Source organism: Gastrolobium bilobum, unplaced genomic scaffold (genome assembly GCF_033153095.1).
Source record: "Gastrolobium bilobum isolate Gb01-03AN ecotype WA unplaced genomic scaffold, APGP_CSIRO_Gbil_v1 utg8088, whole genome shotgun sequence".
Classification (NCBI taxonomy): Eukaryota; Viridiplantae; Streptophyta; class Magnoliopsida; order Fabales; family Fabaceae; genus Gastrolobium; species Gastrolobium bilobum.
In genome coordinates, this window is record NW_026898843.1 from 389,701 (window position 1) to 402,458 (window position 12,758).

Here is a 12,758-nt window from a genome sequence, read left to right on the forward strand (position 1 = left end):
TATATATATATATATAGTTTTATTTTTCTTATGTCACGTAAGAGAAATTTTATCTCATACTCTCATTTCGATTTTTGTGCTATGTGTTTTTCTCTCTCTCTTTTTAAATAAAGAAGATCCTACCATTTGTTGTGAAAGTAAGAGAGAAAATTTATCTTATGTGACATTAGAAAATAAAATCAATATATATATATATTTATATATATATATATATATATGACATGATCTTCTTACATCAGTGTAAGAATTTACACTCAATCTTAATCGTTGATTTTTGGTACTAACGGTTATAATTTACTAGAAATTAATAATTAATTAACGAGAATAATTCAATTAATTATAGTCGTTTGATAGTTGAAAATCAATGATTAAGATTAAGTATAAGATTTATTATTCTTACACTGGTGTAAGTTGATAATGTTCATATATATATATATATATATATATATATATATATATATATATATATATATATATATATATATATATAGAATATTAATATTTCTCATATTGTAGGAGATAATTTTATTCCCTACACACATATAAAAGTGTCCGGGGCCTATGTAAGACCATACGAAGAGAAGAAATAGAAAAGAAAATCATAGACTCTATACACTTTTATGTATAATTTATCTTAGTTATGTCACATACATAAAATTATATCATGTCAATTCAAAACTACTTCATTTGTATGTTAAGAAAATTAATTAAGGATATTTTGATAAGATTTATATAATAAATAAACAAATAGAAATATCAAAACACCCTTCATTAATTTTTCTAACTCCCAAAATATATACTTTTGGGATGATATGACATAATATTATGTCATTTGACATGGTAAATGATGATAGGGGAATGATTCGTTTATAAATTTTGTTACAAATTTTTGTAAATTACATTATGTACTCCCGAAAGTACATAGTGTAGTTTATAAAAAAAAAATTTATAAATAACTATCTCCTATATATATATAGAGAGAGAAATCATTATCTCATTTTACATGAGATAACTATCTCATGTTATTCTCACATCATAAGATTACTATCTCCCGGAAGTACATGTGCTATTATTATTTTTTAATGAATGGTGGGTCTCACCACATTATGTGTCTATAGTAAAAGATTACTATCTTTAACAACATAAAAAAATAGAATTTTATATATATATATTGCGGTTAAAAAAAATGTGAACCATTGGAAAACCGAGGTACCTGTACCGCAGAAGTAATAATAGCACAATAACTCCTCTGAGCTCTCTTGCAAGACCCTACAGACAATGCATGTTTCTTGATTCTTCACTTCAGCTTTCAAAACGACACGTCAAAAAAGAATAGATTGCAAAACGACACGTGGGGACGAAAAGGCCAAAATTTAAAATAAAATAAAAAACACAAAAAAAAAAATGCTCCTTTACAACCTCACAAAAAGTTATAAAGAGAAATAAAGGATAGAAACGGAAATCCAAAAAGTTGCATGGCGAATGCAAAACTCTATATTGAGGAACTTTTTGCATTCGCCTTTGAATTAAAATGGGTTAAGTAAACGCTTTTTTTGTAGTGAACGCTCTTATATGGCAAGAAAATCTTGAAGTACATATTTAATTATATATTCGCCTTTGAATTAAAATGGGTTAAGTAAAATTTTTAATTTAAATTAACCATGAATGCATTCCATTAAAGACCTTTTTTCCAGAGCATGTGAGACACAGTTCCTTTAACTTTTTTAATGGAAACATTCCCGATATGTTTATATACCTTCTGCTTTTATTTTATGGAAACATTTTTTTCTACTTTTATTGTAAAAATATTTTGTTTGCTATATTTACATAAAGAGAAGATTAGCGAGACGAATTCACATATGAAAGCAGAAACAATGCTTAATATGGTTTACGTCACTGACGTTATGAGTATTTTTGGCATGTTTTTCGCACTGATCAGAAAGCTCCTGCAAGACAAAGTACTTTTCGACATAAGTCTTGGATGTTCTCTTAATCAAGATAAAAAAATATCGAGAATATATTATGCCAAAAAGTCTAGATAATACAAGATATTTACTTAAAGTGGTGTTTAGTTGAAGATTTCTTAAAATTTATCTATGCAAATCAAATTAACAAAGTAAGAAAGTAATGTTTGGTAGAAGGTTTTACAAAATTTTCCTAAGTGTTGTATTTGCATAGCATTTCTTATTTGTTCATAGAAAGCAAGACAAAGTTACTATTTAGAAAGACAACTTGAATGTGGTATTTTACATTTAGCTAGCTAAATGGCAAAAGAACAACCCACTAGTAGACTTGAATACCTTCATCTAAAGTGCTAAGGTTTCACTTTTTTATGGGGTTATATTTGTAATTTAAAGTTATTTTCCTATTTATATTTTACCTCAAACCAAAGATAGATTTTATAAATCTTACCTAATTTGCCCGGTAAATTTTTTTCTAACCAAACAATTTTTTTTACATTTTTCTACCTCTCACTTTTCAACCATTTCCCTATCAATTACATTTTCCTAGTATTCAAAAAATTTCTCCTCAACCAAACGCCCCTAGGATTTTCATAACTTCAAATAGTAAAATCTTAAATAAATCATGATTCTTATTAGGGTTTTATTAATCTCGTGTCAAAGGAGATAAGTTATCTCATGTCATAAAAATAAACTTGTGAGCTCCACCACCTGAAAAAAAAATTGCACCGTTATCGAAGAGTGTATAGGAGGAAAAACTTATCTCATGTAGCATGAGAATAGTTTTCCCTTCTAATTATATATGAAACCTAAATTAATACTAACTAAATATAAAATTTTAAATAAATCTTAATTAAATATAAAGTCCTAGAAAATAATACAATATCTCTGAGATAAGAGAAAATTTTAATTTTTTTTTTTTGATAAACGAGAAAATTTTAAATTTTACTATTAACCTAATAATTCTTAAATAACAGGACAATTTTTTAATGGAGAGAACATATTTGAAGATGATCAACAAGAGTAATCATTAATTCTTCGTAGTTATCTTATGGAAGTGGAGGAAACCAACCGTATATGGTAATCTGAAACCTGAATATTTTTGTTTAACTCTATTCAATAAAATTAATGATTAAAATTTAATGTAAAATAAAATTAATGATTAAGATTTAATGTTATATATACAGACACGTGCCCCCCCAACCCCTCTCTCCTATATCTCTCTTCTTTCCTTTGGATCCCATGTTTTTTTTTCATCATGAGAAAGAGACAAAACCAAAACAGGGGCATGCATGAATTTCTGCTATAAATCTAATGTAACTGTCGATAGGGAAGCCAGCCAGCTGTACTATGAGTGAAGATGATGACGAGGATGGGTTTGCATGTTAAATAAGACTTGTCCTTTGTCCCTGACCCAATTCTGAAACAGTATATTGTATATTGGGGGTCATCACAATGCTTAGTGGTAGATGGAATTGTTTAGCATGGTGGGATTCAAAAGCATCTTCATCCATGAAGCTCTTGTTGTTCATGGTGCCTCTTATTCTTGTTGTGGGGCTTGTTTATGTACTGGGTTTTCCTCCTTCTTCTTTCTCCTTCACTAGTGGTGGTGGTGCTGTGACAACTATAGAGGGGCATGCATTGTTTGATGAGAAACAGAGAAAAGTGGATCTTCACACTGATGATGACATTGCATTCAATCACTCTTCTTCTCCTTCACTTCCTGTTCAGGCCATTCAAACACTTCAACAATCTGTAAGAGCTCTGTTTTTCACTGTTTTTCTCATTCTGCAATTGGTGATTTTCTTTTTAGGGAAATATGTTGTTCATATTGTGAAATAATTTATCTTATACAAAAAGAGGGAAAGAAAAAAATAGTTCCCATTTAATTTTCGTGTATGTTATATTAGAAAGTTTGTCTTGTACAATATTTTAAATCTAATTTTAATTTAATTTTTTTGTTAGTCAACCACAGGGGTGGAACAATAACAAATATATGGGAGCTCCACCTGGGAAAATTAATGAAATAATATTAAATGATCTTATTATATTCAAAAAAATTAAAATAAAAAATCTTAATGTACAGTTCCCATGAATGCTTTTTTATTTGCTGATCTGTCATACTTTTTTAGGGGGGTTGGTAAACATCTATCATGCATTTTTTTACTTTAAAAATTTTACTGCACATAATTATAATTAAATTTAAATTTTTCTTAGTACTGTTTCTTTTATGGTAATAGTGTTATTATTATTATCAGAGCCTGCTCTTGCTACAGAAATTTAATGGGCTTTTAGTATTGTTTTATTTTCTTCTTTGACTTAGCGTTATGCTTTGTCAAACAACTCGAATTTAGGGAAAAAAGTATCTAATATTACTTTAAATAACTTTGTCTAATATTCTGGGATTGAAAAATTAAAAAATTAGAATAATAAAGACTATTATAACCCTAAAATAAATTAAAATTACAAAAACACCATGATTTTCGCCCCAAAACGACGTCGTTTTGATGAACATTAGATAAAGTTATCTAAACTAATCTTAGAAAACACAAACCCTTTTTTTTTTATGGTTAAATTTAGGGAAAATTGTTTCGGCTTTTACTTATTTAAAAAAATAAGTGAGTTTTATTATAAAGATAAGAGAAAAAAAGATTAGTTGAACTCATTTTTTCTCGTAAAAACAGAAATATTAAACCTTAAACTTATTCAGTATTAAAATAAGGGAAAAATATTTCTGCAGTTACTGCAGATAAATTATCTGCATTTATTTCTAATACGACTTAGTTTTGGTATTGAAAACTTAAAAAATTATAAATATAAAGACTATTATAACTCTGAAATAAATTAAAATTACAAAAATACCATGATTTCCGTCCCAAAACGACGTCGTATTGAGCTTACTGCAGATAAGTGCAGATAACTTATCTGCAGTAACTGCAGAAAAAGCGAACCCTTAAAATAAAGGATAGTATTTAAAAAAAAAAAAAAAAAACTGCAAAGAATCTTGATCACTTAATGAAAGGATTTAAACAACAGCAAAGTGATTTGTTAACTTGGATGTTACTTTTGCAAACATTGCACTAATTTAATGTAGCAATGGTAGGAAGGAAGGAATTAATTACGAATTTCAGACATGAATTTCTGGATTATTCTTTCCTTTCCCCATTAGCTTTTGTAAGTTAGTAAATAACGCAAAGGAAGTTGCGCACCCTTCTCTGGTAACGACTTTTGATGACCTCTCGGTTTGTACTTGGGTTTAAAAATTGCACTTTCGGTATGTGCTACCAAAAAATTTGTTCCTGAAGATACGTGGAACCTTAAATTTTTGGTACTCCATTTAAAAAAGGTATATTTACGACATTTTATTTTCAAAAATATTAATTTTATGTTAAATATTATTAATTAAATAATAAAGGTTATAGATTCATAAAACTTACATTCTATTACTGTATCTTTTAAGTTGAAATCTTAGCATTTGACAGTTTAACTGAAGTTGATGACTCATCTTTTTTTGAACAGAACGAAACCGAAGTTCTCAATGTCTCCAAACCTTGGCCCAATAAGGCTCCTGAGAATGAATTTTATGTACCTCACATGAAACAGAAGCAGCAAAGAAAGTTCAGCATCTTAGATAGAACCGAAGCAGGTTTACTACAAGCTCGATCTGCTATTAGAGAAGCCATAAACATGAACCAAACACAAGATCCAGAGTATGTTCCAGTAGGTCCAATGTATTGGAATGCTAAGACATTTCATAGGTACATAATGCACTGCTTTATTTTCTATGTGAGCTTTTATCCTTTGACATTGTTAGAATCTTGTCCTAGAAGTTTGATTTAAAAAGATACATCTTTTTCATCACCAAATAAGCGTTATTCCAATCGTGACTTTACGCTTTTTATAAATATGAAAGGAATCAGAATTTTCGGGATTTTGATTTTCCCTACTAGTTTTCCGCACATTTATATATATTTGCAATCTCCCATTATATTTCGATTCTTCAAGTATTTGAGGGAGGTCTTGATTGGTAGTGTCATCATTCATTTAATAAATCAAGAGGTGGCACTTTCAATCAAGAGTTTCCTCGGATACAATTGAATGCTTGAAAAATCATGATATAATAGAAAAATGCAAATGTAAATGAATATGCAGAAAACCAACTAAGAAATTCAAAATCTCGGAAATTCTAATTCCCTTAATATTTATGAAAAGGGTAAAGTCGTGATTTGAATGACATGTTCGGTAACCAAAGAAGACCTCTCTTCGTATCAAAGTTCTTATTCATAACACAAGATTCTAACAAACATATCTACTATTAAATATGCACTATAATATTATAAGTGACTCCCAATCAATTGGTGAATGGTCATAAAGGCAAACCAATTCTTTCAATACCACAAGCAAAACAAGGGAACAATATTCATTATTAAAGACAAATCACTCATTAATCAATTATCTCTTTATGAAATTGCTGCGACAGGAGCTACTTAGAAATGGAGAAACAGTTCAAAGTATTTGTCTATGAAGAAGGGGAGCCTCCAATTTTTCACACTGGACCTTGCAAAAGCATATACTCAATGGAGGGGAACTTCATCCATGCTCTTGAGATGAATGAAAAATTTCGAACAAGTGATCCCAAAAAGGCTCATGTATTTTTCCTTCCATTCAGTGTAGTAATGATGGTTCGTTTTGTGTATGAAGCGGACTCCCATGATATTGGCCCCATAAGAAAAACAGTGATGGATTATATCAATCTCATTGCTGAAAGATATCCCTTTTGGAATCGAAGCCTTGGAGCTGATCATTTCATGCTATCTTGCCATGACTGGGTGAGTAGTTCACTACTAATTCATAATCCCTTCATTGTTGATTTAAAATGCACAAATACTTTTAAGTAAATATTTTTAGATTCCTAGAGTCACAATTCCACGAAAAGATAGAGAGACTTAAATTCAAAATATGATCGATGGGGTCGTTTGGATTTCGGACACTTATTGGTATCTCAAAAAAATGCACAAATACTTTGAGATATGATTATGTTGTACTATTTATTTTTTCTTCTGTTTCAGGGGCCAGAGACTTCATTCTCTGTACCTAACCTGTACAAAAACTCTATACGTGTGCTTTGCAATGCCAACACCTCGGAAAGATTCAACCCTTCAAAGGATGTTTCTTTTCCTGAGATTAATCTCCAAACAGGTACAATAAATGGTATTGTTGGTGGGCCATCTGCATCAAGACGTCCAGTTCTGGCTTTCTTTGCTGGAGGGCTTCATGGCTACATAAGGGTTGTTCTTCTTGAGCATTGGGAAAACAAGGATGAAGATATTCAGGTTCAGAAGTACCTTCCAAAGGGTGTTTCTTACTATGAGATGTTGAGGAAGAGCAAGTTTTGCCTCTGCCCCAGTGGGTATGAAGTGGCTAGCCCGAGAGTGGTGGAAGCAATCTACACTGGGTGTGTTCCTGTGCTCATTTCAGAGCATTATGTCCCTCCATTCAGTGATGTTTTGAATTGGAAATCATTCTCAGTTGAGATTTCGGTTAAGGACATTCCCAACTTGAAGAAAATTCTAATGAGTATTTCTCCAAGGCAGTATATAAGAATGCAGAGAAGAGTAAAACAAGTTAGGAGACACTTTGAGGTTCATTCTCCTCCCAAACGATTCGATGTGTTTCATATGATCCTTCATTCTATATGGCTCAGAAGACTGAACATCAGAGTCCATGATAATCAATGAAAAGCAGGGGAGGACCCAAGGGAGGGCGTGGATTTTCCCTAAACTTCAGATTTTTTTTAATTATTAGTATAAAATAATATTTTTGTAATGATAAATATATTATTAATGCTAATAGCTTGCCTTTTTCTCAAAAAAATTATAATATATAGTATTAATGCTAATAGCTAGTCAGTGGCGGAGTCAGACTCCAATTTGAGCTTCGGCCAAAAAATTATATGTGTATTTTTTTTTTTTAAATTTTAGTTAGTTCATATCATAATATATTTAAATTATATTAAATATAGAGTACCTGAGCTAATAGCATCAAGAAAAGTTATAATTTTATTAAATATTTTTTGATTTTATGCAAATGAAAATTGAACACATAATCTAATACAACTTACCCAAATCTCTCACCAAATATATTTTAAGTTTTAGGTAGCGCCAAATTACAAATTATACCTCGGGCCAAATTATAATTTTAACTCGGGCTAAATTATAATTAATTATATAATTATATATAATAAGTATAATTTGTTAAAATTTAACCCGGACCGAAGCCATACGCAATATGTATGTGGCTTCGCCACTGTAGCTAGTACTTTCCATTTGGATTCATTTATTACCGACTCAATTAATTTGGATAAAGATATTGTTGATATTGAGTCTCTTCTATATAGTATTAATAATATCTATAATTTTGATATTTTATGTTTAATTCATTCATAAAAAATCTTGGTAATAAGTAACTCATGACCATACATTTGACAAATTACTTCGAATAGTTTCACATTAGCAATGTAATATATAATGATTATATTCCCGTCGTGTATAAAATTGTCTTTTGTTAGTGAGAAAAATACTTTTGAGTATTGTTCTTAATTTGTTAATGGGGTCACGGTTCCTGTGAGCCGGCAGGGGTTCGGGGCCATCCCGGCGAGGTGTTGTAGAGATTTGATGATGTTATAAGTCTTGGGTTTATTTGTAACTTTTCTTATTTAATAATTTAGATTTAAGTTGATAGATAATTGTTGTGTGGCTTAATGTTTTTTCTCTAATAATAGAATATATTGTATAGAGGGTGATGAGGAGAATATGATGGCTTGCTGGGCGTAATACGTAAATTGTATTTTTTTCTTATTTTATTTTATTTGTAATTGTGTGTTTGATAGGATTTGTCCTTACTAATATTGATATTTTGTAAATTTACAAGTAGTACTATTGATATTTTGTAAACTGGAAACGCAAAGCATCTATAACACGTAAACTAATCAGAAGTATGAAAAAAACCAACCAATAAGGAGGAATGGTAAAGCTCAAACTCCTCAAATTTACAGATCTGCGGAATTGGAATGATTAATTAGAGAAAAACATTTTTATTTAGTACAAAAACATCTCACGTGTCTGTTTAGGAAAGAGGAAATACATACAAATGCATGAGTGGTCGAAAAAGAGAGTATCAAAATACCTACCTATACTCTATGCTTAACATGAAACTTTAACGAAAATCCTTTCTTACAAATAACGATTTTCCTTTTGAGAATTCACTCCATCCCCCATCATAACGAGGCAATATATCACATGGATCGTGTTGACCTTTCGACATTGATATTGGTACAGTGGAAGGAAGCGGTGATAACAACATATGGAAAGAGCAGCTCAGTTGAAGGTACATATAAAATAGCAAGATAAGTCCCTGCCGCTTTATATAGTTCTCGCTTATTCTATAGTAATGAACATATTTATAATAACAGTTTTGATCAATAAAAACATTTACCGCATTGTGTTATATATACATATCTTGAAAATTATTTAATGAGTAAACACCTTTTTTAGTCCTTGGCAATATCTACGAAATCCTTTTTAGTCCCTGGCAATAAAAAAGGATCAAATTGGTCCCTAACAGTATGCAAAAAGGGCTACGTTAGTGACGGGAGAGTTGACATAAGGACTAATGTGACCCTTTTTTCATAATTTTAGGGACCAATTTTGTCCTTTTTTATTGTCAGGGACTAAAAAAGATTTCGTAGATATTGCCAGGGACCAAAAATGGTGTTTACTCTTATTTAATATATGTATGCTTCAACCTTTCCACTTGAGTTTTTATGTAAAAGATTGAGTCTTGGCATGTTATATGAGAAGAATAAGGAACCAACATGATCACTTGGTTAACTGTGTTTAAAAATGGTAGTTTAAACGTCTGTAAGTGTTAAAAATGGAATCTTGAAAGAATATCTTCGCGAAAATGCAAAACTACATTATGTCACGAAATATCTGGATATGATATCCGGATATTAGGTCTGGGATATCCGGATATTGACCTTGTGATATCCGGATATTGATATCTGGATATGTTCTCGAGGAATATCTGGATATTCTGGGAAATTCATATTTTAAGCTATGTTGTCCATACAGAAGCGTGGGTTAAGTTTCTAAACCCTTAATTGGTTAGTATGAACCTCTGTAATAAACTAACTAATTCAAAACCCTTGATATTGAATGCTTATGGCTTTGAGAGAAGCCTATGGTCACTAAACGAAAAAGGAAACGTTATCCTAATGCAATGAACCTCTAGACTGTGAATATTGATGACATTTCTGGGATAAACTGACTGCGACTTTGCTGTTTGGCGACCCGAGGACTTTGTGTGGACTTCTAGTTAGTATTACTAGCTTGACAGGTAAGCTTTCGTGTCCTTGGTTTTACCCATTGATGGTTTCACCATACCTTATAGAGGGATGAATTATATGCATGATGTGTTTTCTAAAATACGTGAATAATATTTAATATACTGTTGAGATGTTTTATATGAGGCACGTACAATATGGTAACTCCGTGGGTGAGGTACAGGGGAGGAGCCTTGTACTGTGGGTTGCAGACGTGCGTAATCCCTACCTTTTATTCTCTGGCAAGTAGGATGCATACACACATGACATAGACATATGCTACATTGCATGGATATTTGTTATTATACTGTTGTTATCTTTTTGAACTCATATTGCACATGTAATTGAGCTTGGGGTGGAGAGATCCTTGAGGACCCCTTGTCCTACTGAGATTTCTTGTTAGAAATCTCACCCCGTGTGGGGCACATTTTCAGGTACAGATGTTCCTGAGGCTGAGACCTCTAGTGACAGGAGGCCGGAGTTGAGCTGATATTATGCATGCTTCTTTATTACCATAGTTGGATATGTTTCTGCCTTATTATTTTATATGGTCATTGTGCTTGAGACATGATTTGACTATGTTGCTTTATTTGGTGAGCAACGGAGTTTTCCATGCCACATTTGAATAAGCTATGTTATTTCATACTAGAGTTGTATTATTGTATCAGGATATGTCTGGTCTACGTGTTGTAGTTCCACGACTTGATACCTTATTTATATTATGAGGTTGGAACTTCACCCTGAGTGCATTGAATGCACTCAATCATGACCTCTGTAAAGCTCAATACGGCGCGCCCTGCACGATGCATGCACTGCCAACAAGCGCACAACTTGTGGATCGTGATAACCATCATAGCAAAACCTGAAACGAAAGGTCAAGCTGGAAAGATAGGACCAAACTCAGACCTCCAAGCTCCAAGTTCGTCTTAATATCGCAGGTCAACAAAAGCTCGACCACGAGGTCGAAGCCGAAAGTCGTAACAAGACCAAGAACTTCAATTTAAATATAACACGACGAAGTCGAAACGCGGACCAAGCACAGACTCATGAAGAATCTGACATATCAAAGGTCGACTTCACATGCAATATCAAGGAACGTTACGTGAACGACCTCGGCAAAATTAATTCCGAGTAATATCGCAAGACGTCAAGCTTTCAAAAGCTCAGCTCCGAGACCAACGAACTTGGACGAATCAAATCCGAGGTAACATAGCAACACCTCGGCATCCCGAGCCTCGGAATACCAAGTTGGGGGACAACTGTTATGGATATAAATATCATATCCCAACTACCTACCTAGGAATCTATTAAGAGATAGAGCCACCAGCATCTCAACAACTCTAAACAGTCAAAGGGCACAAGATAAGGATCACATCCTAACAGAAAGAGAGTTAAATCCTATTGTAATTGGGAGAGCTCAAAAGGCCCAAGCCTAAGACGGTAATCCTTATAAATAAGAGCATAAGGACACCAGGTAAACACTTCTAACCTATTTACGAATACTGTGCACACACCCACCCCTTGGCTATAAGCCTATTGCTTGTGCGCAGTGATTGAGACCTCGGCTATAAACTTAGTATACACCTGATATACATTATCTCTGAGCGCATACCTCATGGTATAGCAATACGGTCTATCCAAGACCTAACAAATTGCAAAAGAAGAAATTTGTTTTTGGCTTACCCTCTAATTCTAAAAAGCTTTTGAATGTAAATGAAGATCATGAATTATAAAGGATAATTATCTTAAATCACCTCACATTCTCAATAAATGTTTTGACAATTAATTAAACATAGAATTAGAAAATTTGAGCTAACATTCCTAGTGATATTTTGATTTATAATTTTTTTTTTAATATTTCCAAAAAATTTAATTTCCCATCCTGAGAAATATGATTTTTAGGAGAAAAAAAAAAAATTCTTTACGAAACGCTGACGCCCGTAAAGATATCTCATAAAATAAAGAATATATCCACACTAATATGCCACGTCGTTGAACACGTGGACCTTACACTCTCTTCCTGTCAGCCTTCTACAGGACCGATATTCCCCTTTCGGTCACCAATTTTAGTTGTAAGTTCCTTTTTTTATTTTATTCTTAATACTAAATTGTCGTTATTCAAATGCTTAGACAGGAATCATCTCTTAGTAAACAGCAGGTATAGTTGCCTCTGCTTCAAACACGTAAGGTGTTTTTAGAATCCTAAGATAGAACTCGTAGAAGATGTCACCGCCCAAAGGAACATAATCACATGATAACGTGTCACACCTCCCAAGCATGCCTGCCAAGTGGTTGCCTTTTGTTCTCACACGTGTCACTCACTCTCACAACAATCTCGTCACTATTCCACTATTCCCCCTTCGTATATATATCATCAAAACGTTACCATATATCTCAATAACAAATAGAAAAGA

The 12,758-nt window shown here is 32.2% G+C and overlaps 1 protein-coding gene across 1 annotated transcript; it reads left to right on the plus strand.

The window, feature by feature from the left end:
- Positions 1 to 3,416: 3,416 nt before the first annotated feature.
- On the plus strand, positions 3,417 to 7,699 carry LOC133284663 (probable glycosyltransferase At5g03795). Its single transcript, XM_061481731.1, has 4 exons — positions 3,417 to 3,716; positions 5,481 to 5,719; positions 6,442 to 6,790; positions 7,031 to 7,699. The coding sequence occupies exons 1-4, from the start codon at positions 3,417 to 3,419 to the stop codon at positions 7,697 to 7,699; spliced, it is 1,557 nt and encodes a 518-aa protein (XP_061337715.1).
- Positions 7,700 to 12,758: the final 5,059 nt, after the last annotated feature.

What these genes read in the sequence shown, in the direction of transcription:
- LOC133284663 (XM_061481731.1), top strand. Translation starts at nt 3,417, where the DNA reads ATGCTTAGTGGTAGATGGAATTGTTTAGCATGGTGGGATTCAAAAGCA. An exon ending in AATGCTAAGACATTTCATAG is followed by an intron (nt 5,720 to 6,441) that starts GTACATAATGCA and finishes TTGCTGCGACAG; the next exon opens with GAGCTACTTAGAAATGGAGA. An exon ending in TGCTATCTTGCCATGACTGG is followed by an intron (nt 6,791 to 7,030) that starts GTGAGTAGTTCA and finishes CTTCTGTTTCAG; the next exon opens with GGGCCAGAGACTTCATTCTC.